Here is a 24309-nt window from a genome sequence, read left to right as displayed (position 1 = left end):
CCCAAAGTGCTGGGATTACAGGCATGAGCCATCGCACCCAGAGGAGATAATATACATTTATATTTAGTGCTGGTTGTGGGGGCAACTTCTGAAGCTTAAAGATGCAGTTCCAGGGGAAAATAAAAGGAAGAGAGTGATAAAGAGTGGAAGTGAGCCTAGGCTTCATAGGTTGAAAGGGGGTTACAGAAGTGAACCATAATGGATCACAGAGCAATGCAGGAGTGCTGGGGTAACTTCCACTCTTCTGGGAACATGGTGGTGGCAGTTATGATCCATCATGACCTTGGTCTTCATATCCAAGATACAACATGAAATGGTATCCTGTTCCAATCAATACGGCGATCTTAGGATCAACAGGGATATCGCACAATTAAGAACTCCTTACCACTGGCTACAAGATTTTCCTCTCCAGCCTATTCTAGGCATGGAGAATCCTATAAACTTAAGCTAGAAGGAACAATAGCCTACTCCAAGGTTTCTATCGTGGGGACAATGGAACCCACAGAGAGCAGGTGGCAAATCCAGGGTCACATTGCTAATTAGAACAAAAGTGTGGGCTGGGGCGCGGTGGCTCACGCCTGTAATCCCAGCACTTTGGGAGGCCGAGGTGAGTGGATCACAAGGTCAGGAGATCGAGACCATCCTGGCTAATACGGTGAAACCCCATCTCTACTAAAAGTACAAAAAATTAGCCAGCTGTGGTGGCGGACGCCTGTAGTTCCAGCTACTCGGGAGGCTGAGGCAGGATAATCGCTTGAACCTGAGAGGCGGAGGTTGCAGTGAGCCAAGATTGCGCCACTGTACTCCAGCCTGGGCAACAGAGCAAGACTCCGTCTCAAAACAAAAAGAACCAGAGTGTGGACCCAGCTCCCTCCCTGGGGTGGGGGGTCTCAGGGGATGTGAATCTCTGTTGGACAGCTATCTGGGAAGGGGAACACATGGAGCTGTTATCATTTATTAACATTTTAGCACTGCTATTTTATCAAATTTTCTAAGCAACTACTTGATAGTGATCTAAGAAACTGGACACAGTGTAATTGTGTTTTAACGAAGTAAAAATCTGGGCAAGTGCAATGGGGCAGTGAGTAGGTTGAGCAGTATAGAGATAAAATTCTACTTCATAATTTTGCCTAGGGTTACTGGCTCTAAAAGATATTTCCTCCTATTAAAAAAAAATGTTTGGTTTTATCTAGGGTAAGGTATGCTAGGTACGCAGAGGAAAATTCCAGAGCTGTACGCCAGGAACCGAAGTCACTAGCTACATGGTAAACAGCAGGAGGAAGGTGGAGCCACTCTGGAGGGTTCAGCTTTCCAACCTGGAAGAAATCTTTCCTTTCAATGCAGGGAAACAGAATCAATTACGTTTGACCACAGAAAAGGACCTCATGATTAGACAAAAGTTAAAACCAAACTATCAAGATGATCATGTTCTGAGCTACTGTGGGGGGAAAAAAATGTGAGGAGAGAAGGTTAGGAAAAATGTGAAAAAAAACAAAATTCTCTCCTGTAAGTGCCAGAATTAAAGAGACGGAAACAGTGAGGAATGAGATTCCCCAAATCCCTGGACTACTTTGGATCTGCAATTTATTTTCCTCTCACATCCAAATATCAAATTGAGCCTTTGGGGTCTTGGTGCTGTCAGGAGTCCCAGCAGGAGGCCAGCCTGCTGGACAAGGTAAAAGAGCTGCCCAACAGCCCTGGGGCTTCCCAGCCATGCATATTTTCCTCCATTCCACTTGGGATGAACGACCGGTAGCTAAGCAACCGAGAAACCGGTCCCCTTTCACCCGGCATGAATGTACTGCAACACAAACGGTGCACGGTGCTAGGAGGACACACATACAAACTGCCAGAGCTGAATGTTGGATTCTTCCTCCACCCAACTCTCTCCTGCCATGACACTGCAGTCCCCTCGCCCCACGAGCTATGAGGGTCAGCCTCAGAACCTTGTCTCTCCCAGACCCAAGGAGGCAGGAGGCAGTCCCAGACCTCTCTCTTCTATCTGGGCACTGAAAAAACCAAGGGAAGATGGTTGGAAAGTCTCCGATGGGGAGGGGAGCAGCATTTTTTTTTTTTTTTTGAGATGGAGTCTCACTCTTGTCACCCAGGCTGGAGTGCAATCGTGCAACTTCGGCTCACTGCAACCTCCGCCTCCCAGGTTCAAGCAATTCTCCTGCCTCAGCCTCCCGAGTAGCTAGGATTACAGATGCCCGCCACCACACCCGGCTAATTTTTATATTTTTAGTAGAGACAGGGTTTCACCATGTTGGCCAGGCTGGTCTCGAACTCCTGACCTCGGGTGATCAGCCCACCTCGGCCTCCCAAAGTGCTGGGATTACAGGTGTGAGCCACCGCACCCAGCAGGGGAGCAGCATTTAAAGACACAGGGAGGGAGGGAGACCTGGGGCTGGAGCTCCTGCCAGTATTTGGACTGCTGTCTGTTGGCCACGACTGGGTGCTTCCCCTGCCTGGATGAGACTCAGGATAGGATAAGACTCCCCCTATTCTGGAGTCAAAATGGATCCTAAAATTTGGCTTCTTGATGCTTGTTTTTTTCGGCCAATGAATCTGAACCTACTGGAAGGGGCCTTTATGACACAACATAATTCACATAGAACTACTTTTCTCCAAGTTCAAGAGGCATTAAGTGCACAAGCGGATTGTAGATAAGAAGTTAAGGGGGTCAAACTGCACCTCAGTTTATCTGCAACTCTCTCACCTCCCTTGATTTATCTCCAGCCATGAGGCACCAGCTGGCATCAACTTATGAGGCCTTCCTGGCACTGGTCAGCCCGGCTCCACAGGGCAACTAAGTGTGAGAAGTGCTACAACAGACCCAACCCAAGAAGATGGGTCCCTGGGTCCCCTTGGACCTTTATGTCAGAGACCTCTATGAATGTGCTTTCAGAGCCTTAGTGTCCATAGAGGCAAATGAAAATACATACCCTACATTGGCTCAACACATTCCCAAACCATCCCCAAGTGAGAAAGAAAAAAAAAAGTGGTGCATTCAGGAAGGATACAGACACATCATTTATAAGGCTCTGACTAGATTCAGATCAAGTTAGGAGGAAAGGGTACCCTTCGGAATACCTCAACAAGTTCTTGAAAAGGAGAACCCTCTGAACCTCAAAGAGCAGTTCCATCACATCTCACTGTCAGGAGAAGGCAAAGAGAGCCCAGATAAACAGAAGCCACTGACAACTCCAATATCTCTTCTTTGTCAATACCACTCAACTCACAATGACTGATATTCATAAATGAGATGCAATAGCTTGCATAATACCTAAACAGGCCATTCCAAAATCCTCTATATTTAGCTTGAGAATGCACTACCAAATTATCTTAAAAGGGTTTAGACTTTTGTAAAAGAAAAAACTGGTATTGGAGTAAGAAGAAGGCAGTACACTTGCTGAGCACAGCCAGACTGGCCCGTGGTAGGAGATAGCCAATTTCCGAAACAAGGCATGGAGTGATTTTTAAAGAGCTGTTGTTACACACTGCAGAATTCTAGAGTGCATTTTTTGTTAAGTCAAATCACAGTCTATGCAAATAGCATCCTCTAATACTTTGCAATGCACAACCTGCACAAAACATGTGATGCATCCGGGAGGGACACAGATACATATTTATAAAGCTCTGGCCAGATTCTGGTGTGGTAGCCCTGCAGGTTTAGGATTATACATTTTCTCCCATGAAAACACAGCTCAGTTGTCATTCAGGTATAAGAGATGGGAAAAAAGAATATCCACCTCCATTCCAACAAACCTCACTACGACCGCCCCAAGTGGCCAAGTGGTTCTACTGGAGCTTCCTCCTCTTCCGTCCATCCTCTGGTCTTTTAAAGAGGGAGGAAATGGCAGAACTCTGGGGGAAGGCATGGGTACACACAAAAGCGACATGCCTACATACTCTGAAACTAGGATGCTGCTGCCTTTGGGATAGCGAAGGTGGAATGAGACTTCTGATTCTAAACTCTAACTCTTGCCACGATTTCTCCCAAAAAATAAGTATGTTGTCATAAATCCAAGAACCAAATGTGAGAATCAGACTTCTTTCTTCTGTAGGAGGTGACAGAATACAGTTTCAAAAATAAAAGAAAATAAAGCAAACAGCAACACTGGAAATTGAGGAGGCAGAGGGAAGAAGTGAAAAGCATCTTTTCTTCCAGCTCCGAAGAAATACATTATTTAGAAGGGTTGAATACTTAGAAGCATTGACCGCCAGTCCGGCTGGAAAGTAACTAAGTACCTAATATTACTACTTGGCCCCAGATTAGCCCTGAACAAGAGGGTGGCTGTTGGAATGGAAAAGATGACTCATAAAAATCTCAGGGAGCCTTCGGTCCTCCACTGAAGGTAAATATGGGTCCACAATTCCTCATCTACATTCCAAAATCCAAAAAACTCTGAACACTAACATTAAAAAAACCTTATTTGGCAGCAAACTCATTTGGTGGCAAAATGTGACCTGAACTACACAAAATCATTTGTCATCTATTTATCCCTCTTAGTGTGAATATTCTTACTTGTCACTGTGAGAATAATGAGTGTGATTATGGAGTGCTGACCCCAAACCTCTCTGGGAGTATTACTATACGTACCATATTACCTTTCTGGAAAACAAACAAACAAACTCTGAATTTTAAAACACATCTGGCTCTAAGGCCAGATAAGGGTACCTGTAATAGGATGACGTGAGACCCCTACAAAATTTACCAAAGGCCTAAGGGAGTCAAATTTCCTCCCTGTTGTTTTGGAGAGTCTAATCAGCTTTTTACACAAACCAGGCTGCAGCATTATTTAGCAACTTTGTGTTCCAAATGGGAAATCTACTACCCAGGGTCACGGCTACATGTTTAATTCTGATTTCCTACCTTCACATATTCCACAGTTGGGTCCAGAAGATGTGGATCCCTGAAAAGAGAAAATATAAATATGAGAATGGTTGGGAACGATGCATTCTTACATTGAGTATAATGTGTCCAACATTATTTCACCCTATTCACTAAGTTACTAAGCTGGGCCCCATCTCCCAGGCAGTATTCACAACAGGGTGTGTGTGGTGGGGTGGGAGATACCACCATGACCTCAGTCTAGAAGCTCCCACATGCTTTCCTGTCAAATTCAGGCCCCAAAATGTTAGAGTATTTACATGTGGTAATTCTAGATTTACTTGAGCATAGAAAGTGAAAGTCTGAAGCAAAGAGCTCAGGGGAGGGCAGAGGTGGGAGGCAGGCAGGACTGGGTACGGGAACGTGTGGCACTTTCGGTCACTGGTGGTGTCTGGGTTAATCCCCAGAACGTCCCCACCAGTAACTGTGTTGTGCCCACATTGACAGTAAGAAGAGAGAGGCTTAGGTGGGTGGAGGGGCTGCCTCAGGTTGCCCAGTGCCTGGGTGATGGAGGGAACGGAGCCTTCTCTTCTCATCGCTGGCTGTTACCCACCCACTCCTGGTGAAAACCTCAGCAATTCATCCTACTGTTCTGTGTGCCCAGTGTTTTTATTCCCCCATATGGGCCAGGTGTGGTGGCTCATGCCTGTAATCCCAGCACTTTGGGAGGCCAAGGCGGGAGGATCACGGCAGGTGGGGAGTTCGAGACCAGCCCGACCAGCATGGAGAAACCCCGTCTCTACTAAAAATACAAAATTAGCTGGGTGTGGTGGCGCATGTCTGTAATCCCAGCTACTAGGGACGGTGAGGCAGGAGAATCGCTTGAACCCAGGAGGCAGAGGTTGCGGCGAGCCGAGATCACACCATTGCACTCCAGCCTGGGCAACAAGAGTGAAACTCCATCTCAAAAAAAAAAGAGGCCAGGCGTGGTGGCTCATGCTTGTAATCCCAGCATTTTGGGGGGGGCCGAGGCAGGCGGATCATTTGAGGTCAGGAGTTGGAGACAAGCATGACCAACATAGTGAAACCCCGTCTCTACTATACTAAAAATACAAAAAAAAACAAAAACAAGAAATAGCTGGGCGTGGTGGTGAGTGCTTGTAGTCCCAGCTACTTGGGAGGCTGAGGCAGGAGAATTGCTTGAACCCAGGAGGCGGAGGTTGCAGTGAGCCAAGATCACGCCATCGCACTCCAGTCTGGGCGACAGAACGAGACTCTTTCTCAAAAAAAAAAAAAAAAAAAAAAAAAAGAAATTTTTAAAAAAAGTCAAATATACAGAGAGAGAATAAAACAGTAGTTATGGGGATGGGGGCAGAAGGCAGAGGAAATGGGGAGATGTAGGTCAAAGGATAAAAAGCAGCAGATACGTAGGATGAACAAGCATAGAGCTCTAATGGACAACATGAGGACTATAGGTAATACAATTGTACTGTATACGGGATTCATGCTGAGTAGATTTCAACTGATCTTGCCACAAAAACAAAAAAGTGGATAACTATGTGAGATGATGAATATGTTAATTTGCTTCAACTTTAGTAACCTTTTAAATATTGCATGTATTCCATAGCATCATGTTGTATATCTTGGATACATACTGAGGACTAAGCTCAGATTTTTAAATCTTGCCCGAATTCCTATCTAAGGGGTCTGGAGAGTCATGCCCTACAAACCATAAATTCTCATCAGATGGGTTTTATTTAACCCTATGTATCGTGACTTACTTTCCAATCTGACTCTGGCATAACATGTGACAAGAAAGTCAAAATATTTTACCCCAAAACATGTTTCTTTGCCATATTTTGGAATGGCCCTGCAAAGCTGTCCTTTGTGGGGGAAAATTTGCATCTGTAAAGAATCTCTAGTAACATAGCTAAATCTTTTTCTTCCAGGCCCTCCAATCCTAAAGAAATTAACTAAAAGTCTAGCACCTTTTAAAGACTGGAACAGGAAACATTTGTCATCTGTTGTCTCTAAGGACAGCCACTATAAGACTTCAAAGGAATCTTGGTCTCCACAATCTCTTATCTTAACCTGAACATTTCCTTTCTATCAATCCCCAGTCTTTAGACAAACTCAACCAATTGTCAACCAGAAAATGTTTAAATTCACCTACAGCCTGGAAGCCCCTGCTTTGAGTTGTCCCGCCTTTCTGGACCAAATCAATGTATTTCTTAAAAGTATTTGATTGACGGATGGCTCATGCCTCCCTAAAATGTATAAAACCAAGCTGCGCCCCAACCACCAGGGGCACATTCTTTCAAGACCTCCTGAGAGCTGTGTCACAGGCCATGGTCACTCATATTTGGCTCAGAATAAATCTCTTCAAATATTTTACAGAGTTTAACTCTTTTCATTGACAATAATTTGACGCCCAAACACGTGGGGCCTCAGAGAAGACTCAGGACCCTGAAGGAGTTGCCCAAAACTGGAGCTAAGGTACCAGCCGGGGCCCATTGAAGCCTCACCCAGTTTGAGTTTCTCCTCTGGTGGAACTGGTAAGTCCTCCTGAGCTCTGGACCTCCTGTTTTGGTTGATGGTCCTTAATTTATTCTTGAGCTGATTTTTCTCCTAGGAAGTTGTTGTTTGAGAATCCTAATTCCAGTTCGAAGGTGCATTCTAAAGGGTCTCCTCTATTGCTTTTTCTCTCAGAATTAATCTCAATTTGGCTTGACTGTGCATATTTGCGTGAGAAACTGAACTGTTGTTTTCATAGGTAAATGAGAGACTGAGTTTTTTCAGCTCTGAAGAGAAAGGGCATTTGCTCCTCCCAGCCAAAAAGCGCCCATGGGTGACTGGGGGCCTCGTGGGAGTGTCTAGGGGGTTGGCCCCCCACAATGTGCAGCAACCCTGCAGGGAAATCCTCAGTGCAAATTAATTTTTAAAATGGCTCATCCAGGACACATATCCATCCACCACACAGAAATCCTAGGCCAGAGCTCAGTTCCTCCTTTCAAGGGAAAAAAAAAAAAAATGTGAGAAAGAAATACTCTAAAAATAAGGAGAAAATAAGGAGAATGATCCCCTTTTGAGTACTCCGTAGGTTTTATGGCACCTCTACTTCCCAGAGTTTATGTAAAATAGAAGTAATATGGTCTTTGTGCACATTTACATTAAGGAAAAAGAACCCTAAGGTCGACCTGCAAACTATAGAGTTCCTAAATTCTCTTTTTCTGTCTTCCTTTCTGCCTACTTTAAATCTGCTGTTACTTTTCCACTGAGATAAAAACCACTGTTTGGATCTAACAGTTTTTTTTTTTTTGCAAGCCAGTGAATTTATACTTATTTCATGGCTAAAGTACTAAAGTAAAGCTACAGGATCTTTGTGTGTGTGTGTGTGTGTGTATATATGTATCTATGTATATTTAAAAGGCCATTATAGACTATATATGCATTTTATGATATGCATATATTATACATTATATATACATGATATATATATAATTTTATAATATTTATGTTTAATTGGCAGCTAAATTTATTTTAATTTCCCTCTAGCACACCAAACTTTTTCTCCCTGTAGCTTATAATGTAAATTTTGCTATCAGATCTTCACCTAAGTTCTTTCCTTTAATATGAAAATTTAGGACTATTTAGGTGAGAACTGCCTAGAGTGATGCAACATGTTATTAAGAATTTTTAACTAGAAAAAAGGAAAAAGGAAGTCTTTATGAATCTATAAAATGTATTTCTATCAGCATGCCTAAATACCTCTATGTATTTATACATTGTGTAAACAGTGTTTCACTACTAAAAATATATAAAGAGCTCTAATTAATTGGCTTAAAAATATATAAAAGCACTTAATCAGACACTTAAAAGACTAGTCAAATGCTTTTAGACATAACCCTATAAGGTTTGAATTAGACAAAGATATTTTACCTTTAATGAGAACATTAAAAATAAAATGTTTTCCTGTAATTCTTAAATTGGAAATTACCCAGATACCTGTGACTTAAGTAAAATCTTTAATAAATAAGGTGGCTTTAAAATTATTGGTAGGCTGGTCACGGTGACTCACGCCTGTAATCCCAGCACTTTGGGAGGCCGGGGCATGTGGATCACCTGAGGTCGGGAGTTCGAGACCAGCCTGACCAACATGGAGAAACCCTGTCTCTACTAAAAATACAAAATTAGCCTGGCATGGTGGCACATGCCTGTAATCCCAGCTACTTGGGAGGGTGAGGCAGGAGAATCACTTGAATCTGGGAGGCAGAGGTTGCGGCGAGCTGAGATAGCGCCACTGCACTCCAGCCTGGGCAACAAGAGCAAAACTCTGTCTCAAAAAAAAAAAAAAAAAAAATTATTGGTAAAATACTAGCAATGTTTATCCCTGCAGAATACTATAACATTTGCCATGAGGGTTATCAACTATAAAACCCAGCCCAAGACAGAATAATCTTTGCTTGTGTATACCTATGAAATATTGTTGGCTTAATGAAAATAACTAAATGCTGAGTTATTGGACTAAATAACCTTAAAATTAAGCATAAGTTTTATTACTTAAATAAATACCTGAAATTCACAGCTATAAAAATAGTTAAAAGGAAAATAACTTTAAATATTAGCTATCACAGTTTTGGTTAATAGTCTAGGTAAACTATTACATTAATCAGATAAATGTAATGGAATAAATGCTTACAAACAAACTTGTCATAATTTAGAATCTAAGGTTATTATTTGATATTAAGTATCTGGGTAATTTCTGATTTAAGAATTACAGGAAAACATTTTCTTTTTAATGTTCTTATTAAAGGCAAAATATCTTTGTCTAACTCAAACCTCATAGAGTTATGTCTAAAACAAGGTAAAGGAATCAGGAAATAAGAGATGAAAAGAAAGTTAAAGATTTAAAGAGGTATTTTTGGTAAAGAAGGTAAAAAGGGAAGTAATTTTATAAGAAAGATTCTTGTGTGGTGAATTTTTGCTCTAAACATGAATGCCCCTCCCACAGAATCATAGGACTGTTTAAGAAGCCTAATCAAATTTGCTGTCTTAGAGATGCACCTCCTTGCTGGGAACCCAAATCCTTTTCACCAGAAAAGGTAAAATGGTCTGGGGGTAAAAAAGGGTTCCTGAGACCAGAACATAAAAACATATAGGTTAACAGAACTATAAAATTTAAGATGTTTCAACAAGCTTTATTTAAATTAAAGCCAAATAAAATTTACAAATCAGCTCCTCAGTTACACTAGTGGCTAGCAGCTAGCATGACCCAATTATAGAATATTTCCAACACTGCAAAAAGTTCTACGGGACAGTGATATTCTAGAGAAAACATTTCTTCTAAATAGAAGGACACTCTGCTTCCAAAGAGACCCTCACTTTGCTGCTCTTGGTTATGACTTAGTAACTAAAGTACCAAAGGAGATTTGAAGTGCTCTCACGTATAAGGTAGCCCCAAACAATGGCATCAGAGGCCAGCTGTGTGATAAAGTTCCTATGTATTGTTTTCTTGAAATACTTTTTTTTTTTTTTTTGAGTCTCGCTCTTGTTGCCCAGGCTAGAGTGCAATGGCGTGATCTTGGCTCACTGCAACCTCTGCCTCCCGGGTTCAAGCGATTCTCCTGACTTAGCCTCCTGAGTAGCTGGGATCGCAGGCATGCACCACCACACCTGGCTAATTTTTGTATTTTTAGTAGAGATGGGGATTTCACCATGTTGGCCAGGCTGGTCTTGAACTCCTGACCTCAACTGATCCGCCCACCTTGGCCTCCCAAAGTGCTGGGATTACAGGTGTGAGCCACCGTGCCTGGGTCCATTTTTTCTTTTTCACTTAAAATTCTGAAATATTTGGGTGCCAGTGGACTATCTCTACATGAGAAAAGTAACATGGGTCATTCAAACACGACATAGCATTGGATGAATGACTCAAATTAGGGAAAATTTTATTAAAGCCATCCAAAGTCATTCCCTTGAAATGTCTGCAATAAAAGCAGGGCTTATGAGGTGAGGGTTTTAGTTCTGCTTTAGTGAGAGGCATAATGGGATGGAGGAGAGAGGTGCTATGTGTAGAGGTAAATGGTTTGATCTTGATCTCTCTCCAAAAGCTACTCTTGGTAAATGGAAATTACACATTAAAAATGAAAAGGGATGGTCTTTAATGAGGTTTGACTGAAATAGAGACCCAAAAGGAGACTCTTTAAAAATTAAGGTCTTAAATGAAAGAGATTAGGATAATTAAGAAAAAGAAAGAATAAAATAGAGAATTTTTCATTAACTGGCTAAAGAGGTTTGAGGTTTGTCTTCCCAGCTTTCTCTCCTAAAATCTCTAACATTAACTATCATCAGTCAGTGCTTGCTTATATTTCCTCCTACTTGTGATTAAACCTTCCTAATTCATAACAGTACTCCAGTGTCCTGACAGCAAAACTGAGGACCAGCTATTTGGAAACCCCAAGTTACCTGAGGAGCCTCATTTTCCTCTTCTGTCTGAGGCCCGCCATCACTCCAGCCAAGACGGCCTCTCCCAGCCAGTGGGTCTTGGTCCAACCTCCTCCAGGAAGCCCTCCCTGAGGCACCTTCCCTCAGCCTGGCTCCTGGCTGCAGCTTCCCTGGTCTGCACCACTCCTGCAGGCTGCCCTATGTCATTAGCTGTCATTCCCCCTGCTTGGACCTAACGTCCACAGTGAGACTGACTGCTCTCACTGACTGTTCCCTGCTTTAGAGGGCGGGGAACTCTTCTTGAATACCAGCTCCAGCTTCAAGGAACCAGAAAGGAAAAATTAAGATGCATAAGAAAGCTCTAGTAACTAGGATAAGAAGACAGAACAAGGAGAGCCAACTGCTGGAAGCAAAGGGCCCTGGGCTAAGGGAAGACACAGATTGCTCAGCAACTCCTAGTTTCCTTCTCTTCTGCCAAGAGAAGTCTGTTATGGTGGAGGGCCAAACAGGAGCACAGGGGAGTTCACCCAGGGGTGGGTTGGGGGACATCTTGGGTGCTGGGTCTGCACAGACAAGCAAGGCTATGGGGACAGCACAGGACACCTTGTCTTGAGGTGGTTCCATCTTTGTGTGGGGACACTGCTAACTGCAGCCAGTGCTGCCCCAGAAACCACCCACACACAGCACCTGGCTTGGCCAACTCTGGTTATCCACCTCTTTCCCAAGAGCTTGAGGTTTAGCCAAAGAGAACTAGCTTAGGAAGTGTGGTGAGGGTTCACATGCCTCTCTAGAGAAAGGGGAAAAAAGATTGTTTCAGCTTTCAAAAGGTGAAAGGAAAAAAAAAATCATGTAGCTGGGAAAAAAAAAAGACAAAAGGAAAAGGGTTTTACAAATAAATCTGGTAAAAACAGCAGGTCCTAGGCAAAATTTAACCAGAATGACTTGTTCAGCACCTAAAAAAAAGAGTTACAGTCACAAATCTGACTATATTGCCTTTTGTGATATGACGAATAGACCAGCAGATCTAACAAATGCTATAATTAAATCATATCTGGATTTCAACAAGGAAGTTGAGGAAGTCATGACATTGCTATGACCAAACAATTTATAAGACCCCAAGTTATCTAGTATTCCGTAAGGTAGATTTGTTTGAACTCAACAGCCAGCACTCTACCCACTCTACCCGCAACCAAAAAAAAGCCCAACAACAAACCACTGATTATCTAGAAAGGTCCTTATAAGTGGACAGAAGTGTTCCATCCAAGCCTCCATTCCATTCATACTATTATGATCCCTTAAACGAGAACTCTGATGGCACAGTGATCAAATTCATTAATCAAGAAAAAAAAAAAAAGAAGCCTAGGAGGGTGTGATAGCTCACACCTGTAATGTGTGCGAGTAAGGGTGCGATGGCTCACACCTGGCTCAACACTTTGGGAGGCCGAGGCAGGCAGATCACTTGAGGTCACGAGTTCGAGACCAGCCTGGCCAACATGGTGAAACCTAGTCTCTACTAAAAATACAAAAATTAGCTGGGCGTGGTGGCAAGCGCCTGTAATCCCAGCTATTTGGAAGCCTGAGGCAGGAGAATGACTTGAGCCCAGGAGGCAGAGGTTGCAGTGAGCCGAAATTATGCCATTGCACACCAACCTGGGCAACAGAGCAAGACTCTGTCTCAAAAAAGAAAACCAGAAGGGCTAGTTCATGTAACAGTCACTCCAGCTGAGTGATAATGAACACAGGCTATAAAGCCAGACTACCTGGTTTCAAATACTGCCTCTATCACTTACTACTGTGTGAATCTCAACACAGTTCACCATGTGACCACAACCTCTCTATGCCTCAGTTTTGTCATCTATAAAATGGGAATAATAGTACTTGTATCATAGGATAGTTGTGGAGACAGAGCAAAGGTGAAATTTATCAAAATACTTAAAACAGCACCTGGCATTAGTAAGTAATATGTGGGCATATATTAAGTGTTATAAGTGTGACCTGTGTATTAAATCACATTAATAAGGTCTTCCCCCTCCCCAAAAAATTAGGTGATGGGCAAAACCTAACCCGATGAAACAGAACAGGAATAAAATTTGAACTTCTAATTTAAAAATTCCACTTGTGCAAGTAGAAGATGGGAAAGATGTGAAATCTGATTGACCAAGTTTAATTGTGAAATAGCAGGATACAGTTATCAAAGATGCCAGTGGGATGTTAGGCTACATTGACAGAAGATTAAAAACCATGAATGAAAGGAGGTAGGAGCCATTTGTCAGAGCACATCTGGAATATTCACTTATACCCTAAAAGTAAATAAAACAGGAATAAATAGAACACTGGCTCCCCAGGACAGGTCCAGAAAACCAGCAACCAGGTAGAGAGAGAAGGTACTAAAGCCACATAACATGGGAAGAACCAAAAGGAAGAGGAACATTTAGCTTGGGTGAGAGTGGTCTTGGGGAGAAGGTAGACACAGGCTGCTTGTCAGTAACAGCTTAGGACTTCTGTATGGAAGAAGGAGCAAATATTCCGTTTAGGCGCAGCCAGAGGGACCTACGGGGAGGAAGATTTTCACCTCACTTAAGGAAGTACTTTCCAAAAACTACACCATCTGAAAATGGGATGAACTGCCTTCCAAGATGGGTGTGAAGGTCCATGGTCATCTGGCAGATGGGAAGCTGGATGGCCCTCTGTCCAGACTGTTGGAAAAAGCTAGCATGTGAGAGCAGAGACTGTATCTATCTTAGGAAACAAGAAAACATTTATTGAGCATTTACTTTGTGCTAGTGATTTACATAAATTAGAAGATTTAATTTTTATAATCCTGTGAAGAAAGTGGTACTATCCTCAACTTACAGACCACAAAACAGAGGAGACTCAGCTAGGAAGAGGAGTCTGAGGTTTGAACCAGATGTGGACTACATTAGACTGTATGTCCTGGTACAATGGCCAGCAAGTTAGAGGCTCTCAGGAGTAATAGTTAAAGAAGTCGATTAGATGTGCAGTTGACCATTCAACACTGAGGCTACAAAAAGGCACAGAGAAGTTGCCAGGTAACTCTCCCTCTCTGGCCTTACCCCTACCCTGCACCTCCTTCCCCTCCCCCTTTTATAAAAGGGAAGCCAAGAGAAGCGGCATCACATTTAGGATGCCTCCCAAGCCCGTGTCAGCACTGATCTCATCAGGCCTGTGCAAGCATCCGCACCGGGTCCCCCATGTCAACATGTTAGCCCATGCGGCCACACACAGACAAACCAGCGGTGCTCTCTGGCAGTGAGGTCAAAAAAAGTTAGGCACACTACCCAGAGAACTTCTGAGGGGGTATTTGGCACTTCCCATGAAATTATTCTGCTTTTCTTCATCTAAAACACCTTGAGAGCCGAGAAAAGGATAAGACTAAAGTTCCCTCTTAGCGCTGTCCCCAGGTGAACCCAGCAAGGCCTGCTACGGGAGCCTTGTTCATTCTGTTCTGAAAGCAAACAGGAGTTCAAGTGTTCTCAGATTCTAGTTACAGGGCTCCAAGGGGTCCTGGATCTGCTTATTCTCCTCACCCTTTTTAGAGAAGCATGGGAAAGAATACAAGGACAGTATCATAAAACCAAGTTAATGCATTACAAATCCAAAAGCTTTAAAAAATCTGAACCAAATTAAAATTATATTTAAATGCAGAAATGCTGTGTCTACTTCTTTCCCAGCCAGCCACCCAATCGCTGCTAACCAAAAAGAAGACATTCTCCACGCCCAGACACCCTTTCCAGGGAGCTAGAAAACATCACAGTTGGCCCTATAGACCGAGCCTCTAATTGGAAATAGAATATCCAATTATTTACACAAGACTGTACAGCAAACAGTTCTTGCACCACAGATTTCTATTCTCCAAGACAGATCACTAGAAAACAAACAGAGAAACTTGGCGATATAAATGAAAAGGTTTTTTTTTTATAATTTTTTTTGGCTTATGCCAATTATGAGTCCTCACCCTGTGATTCCATGGTGGGTGCATCTCTACTTGCAACGGAGGGTCTGGCAGGCACCTCGGCCCCTCCTGGCAGGCACGCTGCCCCACTGTGAATGGCCAACAGGGAAGCCAGCAGGGTGAAACTGGACTCCCTCATTATTTTGCTTTTAAGCTTATGAAGTTTTAAATAACATCACTGTGTCTACTCTGGTTAAATCATTCTTTCCAGCGTCCCACTTTTTAAAGTTGAAACTTTAGAAATGTTTAGTTGAGTCGCAGAAATGATATTCTTACTATTTTAGTTTGTTTCTCATTAGTAACCAGATTGACAATTTCCTCCCTCTTAAAAGGACACGTGATCTGTAAGTGTTCGTTATTTTGAATTAAGAGGTCCTACTCTTCAGCAAAATTTCACTAGTACAGACCTTCTTTTCCGAGTAGTTGAAATACAGATAGGGAAGGAAGGTTACTTGTCAGTCTTAAGTTATAGAATGTTTTAAATGAATGACTGTTTACTTCTTTAATTATAGAATAAATTAATGGCTAAGAGTATTGCCAAACAAATGTTTTTAGATATAACAAAATGGAATTGTTTGCAATACTATCAATATTTCATGCAATGGAGGAATGTGAAAAGCTAGCGCCAACTACTGCAGACTGAGTAGGATAAAGGCTCCCTTTAAGCTCCACGCACACTAGCAATCTGTAGAGGTGGCACACCTCCTGTGTGCACTTGGCATGGTGTCTGTATTCCAGTTCACTGTATTGTATATTTTTTTATATATGCTCTTTCCCTCTACAGGCTGAGCTTTCCAACAGTCGTAACATGTCTACTTTACGCCCAGTCATCTCCCATAGTTCTTGTATTCAGCCCACAAACATCATCAAGCATCTATAATATGCCATGCACTAGGCTAGACAATGGAAACACAGGAACCAAACACAAAGCCCCTGACTCCAGAGAGGTTACAGGACAGGGCGGAAGACAGCTTAACAGACCCAACACAGCTCAGGTTGGCGAGAAGGTGCCAGTGGGTGGGAAACACTGTGGAGAGGCCTCCAGGCAGCATCTGAGCTAGGTTTGGAGCACTCAGTGGGGACTTGTTTCGGTGAAGAAGCCCCACATGGGGTAGGTGGTGATGCGAAATGCTCCAGGCAACAGGAGAAGCATGTGCAAAGATATAGGGACACAATGCAACATGGTACATTTGGGGGACTGCAAGCTGTTCAGGAGTCAATGCCACCTGAGCGCAGGCCACCATCATCTCCCGCTGGACACCTGCAATACCTTCTGCATCTCGCCAGCTCCACAATTTGCTCTCTACCCAGAGCCACGATGGTCCTTACTCAGGCTGCTCCCACCTCATCAGAACAAAACCCTCAAGTCCTCACCATGCCCTATGAGCCTGGTTGGCGTGACCCCAGCCACCAGTCCAACTTCATGGTGGCAGGCAGAATTCCTAAGACAGCCCCCCAAAATTCCTATCCCCTAGCTACTCAGTCAAAAATTAGTCTGGTGTTTAGATTAGTGCTGCTGCACAGGGATTTTGTAGATGGAATTAAGGGCTGAAGTCAGTTGATGTTACGAGACAGTGATCACCCAGGTGGGCCTGACATGAAGTATGAGGGGGATCTGATGTGAGGGACCCTGCTGCTGGTGCAGTGTTATGAGAAGGCCTATGGCACAGAACTGCAAGTGGTCTCCAGGAGATGGGAGCTGCCCTCACCACCGACAGCCAGGAAACAGAGACTTCAGTCCTACAACCGCAAGGAACTGAATTCTGCCAATAACCTGAATGAGTATGGGAGCAGATTCTTCCCCAGAGCTGACATCCTAAGTGGAACACCCTGAACTGAGACCTCAGCTGAGCTAAGCCAGACTTCTGACCTACAGAAACCGCGAGGTAATGAATGAGTATGAAGTCGCCAAGTTTTTGTTACACAGCAAAGGAAAATGAACATGCTCATTGTCTATTCCACTCTTCCATCTCAGTCACATACTGACTTTTTCTTCCTGTTGCTCAGACATGCCAAGCCTGCCTCTGCTTCAGTGCCTTGGTACTGACTACTCTTTTGCCCAGAATATTCATCCCCAGATACTCAGGGGCTTGCTCCCTCCCACCATTCAGGTCTCTGTTCACACACCACCTCCTCCGAGAGACCTTCCTTACCTAGCCTGTTTAGATTTGCCCCACCACTCCCCTCTATCTGCTAATCTGGCTTTATTTTTTTCCATCATACCTGATATTATAGTAAATGTCTGTTTGCTCAGGGTCTATCTTTCCCCTGGAATACAACCCTCCAAGGGTGAGGCTTTGTCCAGTTTACTCACCTTGGTACCCCCAGTGCTTTGCACATGGCAGTTGCCCAGTGAGCATTTGCTGGATTCTTGAGTAAGAGAACAATAAACCTAAGCGCAGTGTTCGGGGCAGCAGCAGGAACAGTAAGGGGCTGGGAGCTGAGGCTGGAGAGGAGGCAGGGCCAGGTCACAAGGGGCTTGGATGCCACACAAACATGCTTAGACTTTATCATGATAGCAATGGGATTTATTGAAGGATCTTAAGCTGGAAAATAACCAGAGATTTGTGTTTTTGAAAAGTCCCCCTGCAGCAGCATGGAAATCAGATTAGCTGGAGGGCAAGATAGACTCAGAAAGCCCAAAGAAGAGGATGTTGGCATCATCTGGATGAGAGATGATGATGAGACTTGAACTAGAGTGTGGGAGGTGGGGGGATGGTGTACAGATTTAAGAAATTTTTCCAAGAATAGATAGATCTTGATAAATGACTGGCTTTGGTGAGTGAAAGGGAAGAGAGAGGTAAGGACACTCACAGAATTCTTTCCAAGGGAACTAAGTAGATCATGCCTGGCACATGGCAGGCACTCAATCCATTTGTTAACAATGAACTAGCAAATACCTTTGCCTCCAAGCACTATACTATACTAACTTTCAAGACCACTGGGATCTGAATAAATAAGACTTCTCTTCATTACTACTTACTTCTGTGGCTATCAGTGCACATATGACTGCTGCCACACAACTACTGAATAGCAAATAAGCTCTCCTTCCCTCTCAACTGGTAAATCAGCTCTTTTAGGAGAGTCTTTCACATCCTTCAAATTATGGACACATAAATCTTTCCCAAAAAGTACAATGAAACATGACAAACATTTAAGGGATCCCTTCAGACCAACAAAAATAGTCAACCCATGAAGGAAAAGCAGAGAACAACAAAACAAGGGAGCTGTGCAGACACTAGTTAAGAATGCATTTTTAGATCTTAGGCTTTCCTTTTGGCATCCTTTTCCTTCTTTGTGCAGAACATTCTCTGTTTTCATTTGTCTAGGAGTCTCTGTATTCGCCCTTGTTCTTAATAGTTTTGACAGGCACAAAATTTTAAGTGCCTCATTTTCCCTTTTGGCCGATGAAAATCTGCTATCAGTCTAATTGTTACTGTGCTTTCTTTGCCCTTTGACTGCTTTTGAGATCTTTTCATTGTCTTTGGTGGTCTAGTTTTATTGCAATGTGTCTAGGTGAAGATTTACCATTTCTCATTATTATTTAAAATTTGACTATTGCTTTTTCCTTTCTCTCAATTTTCTCCTTCTAGAGCTCTGGTTAAATGTACTTGGGGCTTTTCCTTCTCCTTCAGTGTCTCTTTCATACTTTCCATTGCCTTTTCTCTCTGTGCTATGTTCTGTGTGATTACTTTCTGTCTTTAATTCATAAGTATTTTCTCCAGTCATATCTAATTTATTATTTAACCTAGCCATTGGGTTTTATATTTTTATTGATTATAGTTTTTTATTTCTAGAAATTATAGTAGGTTCTTTTTATATTTTCCTGTTAATTCTGAGACCACTTATGATTTTATCTTTTTTAAAAAAAAGTACCATACATCGTTATTTTATAGCCTGTATCTGATATTCCAATATCTGAAGTCTTTTTTTTTTTTGAGACTATCTCACTCTGTCACCCAGGCTAAAGTACAGCGCACAGTCATAGCTCACTGCAGTCTCGACCTCCTGGGCTTAAACGATCTTCCTGCTGCAGCCTCCTGAATAGCTAGGACTACAGGCATGTACCACCACACCCAGCTAATTTTTTAATCTTTTGCAGAGACAGGGTCTCGCTATGTTGAGCCTCCTGCCTCAGCCTCTCAAAGTGGCAGGATTACAGATATGAGCCACTGCACCCGGCCTCTAATATCTAAAGTCTTTGTGGGTCTCAGGCTATTGTTATTTCTGCTGACTTTCACTCTTTGGGGCTTCTTTTCCAGTGTGTATGGTTGTTTCTGAAAGGGAATTTACATTTAGCCAAATTTGTGGATAACCTGAGTAGCATTCTGTTGAGAGCAAGTTTTCATCCAAAAAAGATTTGCATTGTTTCGTTACTAGTGGGCACTGCCAACCCAGACACTTTGATTTCTCTATTTTGGATTTATCTGAAAGCAGGTAATAGGAATTTGAATTCCCAACCAACATAAAGACTTGACCCGTGGTTATGGATTCTTAGGAGAAAAATTATTGCCATTATTTTTTCCCATCAGCATTTGTGTAGAGACAACAGGTTTCTTTTTTGGTTCCCTGAAACAGAAAATCCAAATAGTCCTATAAACATTTAAAAAAACCTGAAGAAGTAGTTCAATATCTTCCCACAAAGAAAATATCAGGCCTATATAGTTTTACTATATAGCAAATTCTTCCAAACTTTGGAATTATTTATTACTTGAAAATTATATGAACTCTTCCAGAGACTTGAAAAAGAGGGCATTATAACTTTGATACCAAAAACAGACGAAGTCAGTAAAAGAAAAGCATAGGCTAATATCACATGAGTAGGTATGAACAAATCCTAAAAAAGTATTGACAAACCAAATCCAAGAATGTATAAAATATATATCATAATCAAATAAAGTTTATTCCAGGCATATACAGTTTAACATGAGAAAACCTGTTAATACAATTTACCATATTCACAGATTAAAAGAGAAAAATAATTTTGAACATTGAATTGATGAAAAAAGCATTAAAAGAATCCTTTAAGTCTGATGTATGGCCCACAAAAAAAAAAATGAAAAGAAAAAGAAAAAATAATCCTCACCTTTTCATAATCTCTGGAATTAAAAAAGCTTAATGAACTGGACATGCAAGAGAATTGCTTCAACCTGAAAAGGGTATCTGCCAAAAACCTCAGCAAGTGTCATTCTAGATGGTGAAGTATTAGAAGCATCACTAAAATCAATCAGTCAGAAACAAGACAGCATGTCGCTTGTTACTGCTTCTTTTTTTTTTTTTTTTTTTTAGACAGTCTTCCTCTGTCACCAGGAGTGCAGTGGCATGATCCTGGCTCACTGTAACCTCCGCCTCCTGGGTTCGAGCCATTCTCCTGGCTCAGCCTCCCGAGTAGCTGGGATTACAGGTGCCCACCACCACGCCCAGCTAATTTTTGTATTTTTAGTACAGATGGGGTTTCACCATGTTGGCCAGGATGGTCTCAATCTCCTGACCTCGTGATCCGCCCGCCTCGGCCTCCCAAAGTGCTAGGATTACAGGCTTGAGCCACTGCGCCCAGTCCGTTACTGCTTCTTTTCAACATTGTCCTGGAGGTCTTAGCCAGTACAGTTAAATAAAGTAAAGAAATAAAAGGTATCAGGACTGGAAAAGAAAGAACAAAACTGGTTGTAATGATTCAAAACAGTAATGAGTGACAAATGATGACTGTCTGCATAGAACACACAAAGAATCTATGCAGAGCTATTAAGAGAGTTGAGCAGAGTTCAAGACCAGTCTGGGCAACATGGTGAGACCCTGTCTCTACAAAAAAAAAAAAAACCAAAAATTAGCTGGGCATGGTGGCACACTCCTATAGTCTCAGCTACTCTGGAGGCTGAGATGAGAGAATTGTTTGAACCCTGGAGGTGGAGGTTGCAGTGAGCCGAGATGGCACCACTGCACTCCAGCCTGGGCGACAGAGTGAGACCCTGTCTCAAAAACAAAAAAGAAAGTTGAGCAAATTTCTTGGATATAAAAGCGCTATGCAAAAACCTTAGATTTAGAACTTACTGAGGGCAGGGACTAGAAGGCTTACATGTTTTGGATGGAGTTCTTGCTTTGCTGGTGTTTATTCATCCTGAATGAACTCATTCCTAGAACACTTAATTACAATGTAACACAACAAGATTTAAGATGAGTGTAGCCAGTAGGCTGAACCTCTCTGTTTACCAGAAGCAGTGGGGCCCATGAGGAACAAACACCTCAGCCTTGGAGTCCACTAGTCTACCATTTAACCAACCCATGCACCAGGGTATGTCACACAATCAGGAAAGGTGAACTACACAACTGGGAGACAGTGTGCCCTCCACAGGCAACCTGGGGGCTTCCGCTCATTTGCATGTGTATATGGCCTTAGAATCCAGAGGCTTCACCCCTTGTTCTCCAGCATGAAGCTTCAGCAACATCTCAAAATCTTAGCTGGGGATAAGAGGGAATGAAGGGATAGGGGAAACAGAGATAGCAACAGGTTTTTTGTTGTTGTTGAGACAGGGCCTTGCTGTTGCCCAGGCTGGAGTGCAGTGGTGCAACATTGGTTCACTGCAGCCTCGACCTAATGGGGTTAAATAAATCAATCCTCCTGACTCAGCCTCCTGAGTAGCTGAGACTACAATCGCATGCCACCATGCCTGGCTAATTTTTTTATTTTTTATTTTTTTGTAGAGATGGGGTCTTGCTATGTTGTCCAGGCTGTTCTCAAACCCCTGGGCTCAAGCAATCCTCCCTGCTCAGCCTCCCAAAACGCTGAGATTATAGGCATGAGCCACCATGCCTGGCCAGCAACCGGCTTTAAGTCTATGAAGATTTTGCATCTACTGGACAATATTCCTTCTACTATAATAGAAATATATATTATATATATGGTTACATATATAAGTATAATAATGTTCTATTAGATAAGGTTATTACATGGGACAGTCTAGCATTCTCATTTTATATTTTTTAGATGACAATCACGGTTCTAAGGTCTTGCCCAACTCACCAGCCTAATCTCCTCACCTTGCTCCTTACACTCCAGCAAATTTAACTACTTGGAATTACCTGTATCAACAGGCCTGGGGTCCCCATCTTCTTCTCATTCATCCCTGGCTTCTCTGACCACACGTTCCCACCCCCACCCACACACACAACTCATACAATCAGTGACATCTCCTCAGTGCTCCTTTCCTATGAATTATAAAACTTTTTGATGACAAACAATTACAATTCGATATACCATGTGTATTCCCGTCTATCTCCCTTACTGGACTATGAGCTCACTAAGAACAGGGACCACACTGTATTCACCTTTGTACCTCCCGTGCAGTTGCTCCATGTATGTTGGTTTGAATAAATGAACGTGTGTGTGTGTGTGTGTGTGTGTGTGTGTTTTCTCTAATACGCGGAAGACCTAGACCTTCCTCCCACTACACTCTATGAGTTCACTAAGGGAATAAAACATTGGAAGGAGAGAGGGAACAAGAGAGAAATGTTGTTCTTGGATTGACAGGCCCCCTCATTAAGGAGATAATTTAGCCACAGGCCAGCGACTGAACTGTGATGGCCTCAGACAGAACTCCCTCAGCAACAGAACAGCACTGCTGCCAGAGCAGCGCCTGGCTCCCCAGCCCCAATGAGACCAGATGTTTTCAAAGTGATACTGTGAGAGGCTGGCTGATCTTGTTGAAAATGAATCTCTCTGAACATGTTTAAAATACCTGGGAGAAACTTAATCAGGGAGATAACCAAGAGAACAGACAGAGTTTACCATAGGGCCATTTCTATCTGTTTACCAGGAAAAAGAGAAAACAAACAGGCTTAAAATGGGACACGCCTGGTGAGTGCAGAAATGACATTTTTGGAAAAATATCAGCTAGTGTGTGCTTAGATTAACAGGTTATTTTCTGATGTTGGGAATCATATTAAGGTCCCAATAAAGAGTTACTTTCTTACTGCAGGCAGGGGAATATTGTGCATATAGCCTTTGCTAAATTTAAAAGCAATGTAGCTAGCTTGCTTATTTATTTGTTTGTTTGTTTGATACGGAGTCTCGCAATGTTGCCCAGCCCAGAGTGCAATGGCACGATCTTGGCTTACTGCAACCTCTGCCACCCAGGTTCAAGCGATTCTCCTGCCTCAGCCTCCCAAGTAGCTGGGATTACAGGCGCCCGCCACCATGCCTGGATAATTTCTTTTTTTTTAGACAGAGTTTCACTCTTGTTGCCCAGGCTGGAGTGCAATTGCACGATCTTGGCTCACTACAACCTCCACCTCCCGGGTTCAAGTGATTCTCCTGCCTCAGCCTCCCAAATAGCTGGGATTACAGGCACCCGCCACCATGCCTGGCTAATTTCTTTTTTTTTGAGATGGAGTTTCGCTCTTGTTGCCCAGGCTGGAGTGCAATGGCATGATCTCAGCTCACCACAACCTCCGCCTCCCGGGTTCAAGTGATTCTCCTGCCTCAGCCTCCCGAGTAGCTGGGATTACAGGGATGCGCCACCACGCCCTGCTAATTTTGTAGTTTTAGTAGAGACGGGGTTTCTTCATGTTGGTCAGGTTGGTCTTGAACTCCCAACCTCAGGTGATCCATCCACCTCAGCCTCCCAAAGTGCTGGGATTACAGGTGTAAGCCACTGCACCCGGCCTACAAATTTTTGTATTTTTAGTAGAGACGGTATGGGTTTCACCATGTTGACCAGGCTGGTCTCGAACTCCTGACCTCAAGTGATCTGCCAGCCTTGGCCTCTCAAAATGCTGGCATTACAGGGGTGAGCCACCATACCTGGCCCAGTGTAGCTTTTTTTTTTTTTGAGACGAAGTTTCGCTCTGTTGCCCCAGGCTGGATTACAATGGTGCAATCTCCGCTCACTGCAACCTCTGCCTCCCGAGCTCCAGAGATTCTCCTGCCTCCGCCTCCCAAGTAGCTGGGATTACAGGCATGTATCACCACACCCGGCTAAATTTTTTTGTATTTAATAGAGACGGGGTTTCACCCTGTTGGTCAGGCTGGTCTCGAACTCCTGACCTCAGGTGATCCACCCGCCTT

At 43.0% G+C, this 24309-nt stretch overlaps 1 protein-coding gene across 9 annotated transcripts in view; it reads right to left on the bottom strand.

The window, feature by feature from the left end:
- Positions 1 to 24309, bottom strand: part of BCAR3 (BCAR3 adaptor protein, NSP family member) — a 278588-nt gene that overhangs the window by 75665 nt on the left and 178614 nt on the right. For all 9 annotated transcript variants that reach the window (XM_054667967.2, XM_024347176.3, XM_054667966.2 and 6 more), the window contains one exon: positions 4877 to 4916. In XM_054667967.2, the coding sequence (XP_054523942.1) occupies positions 4877 to 4916 (40 nt within the window). The remainder of the gene's footprint in view (positions 1 to 4876; positions 4917 to 24309) is intronic.

Source organism: Pan troglodytes, chromosome 1, assembly GCF_028858775.2.
Source record: "Pan troglodytes isolate AG18354 chromosome 1, NHGRI_mPanTro3-v2.0_pri, whole genome shotgun sequence".
Taxonomy (NCBI): domain Eukaryota; kingdom Metazoa; phylum Chordata; class Mammalia; order Primates; family Hominidae; genus Pan; species Pan troglodytes.
Note: the sequence above shows the minus strand (reverse complement) of the source record. Positions and strands in the feature narration are given on the sequence as shown.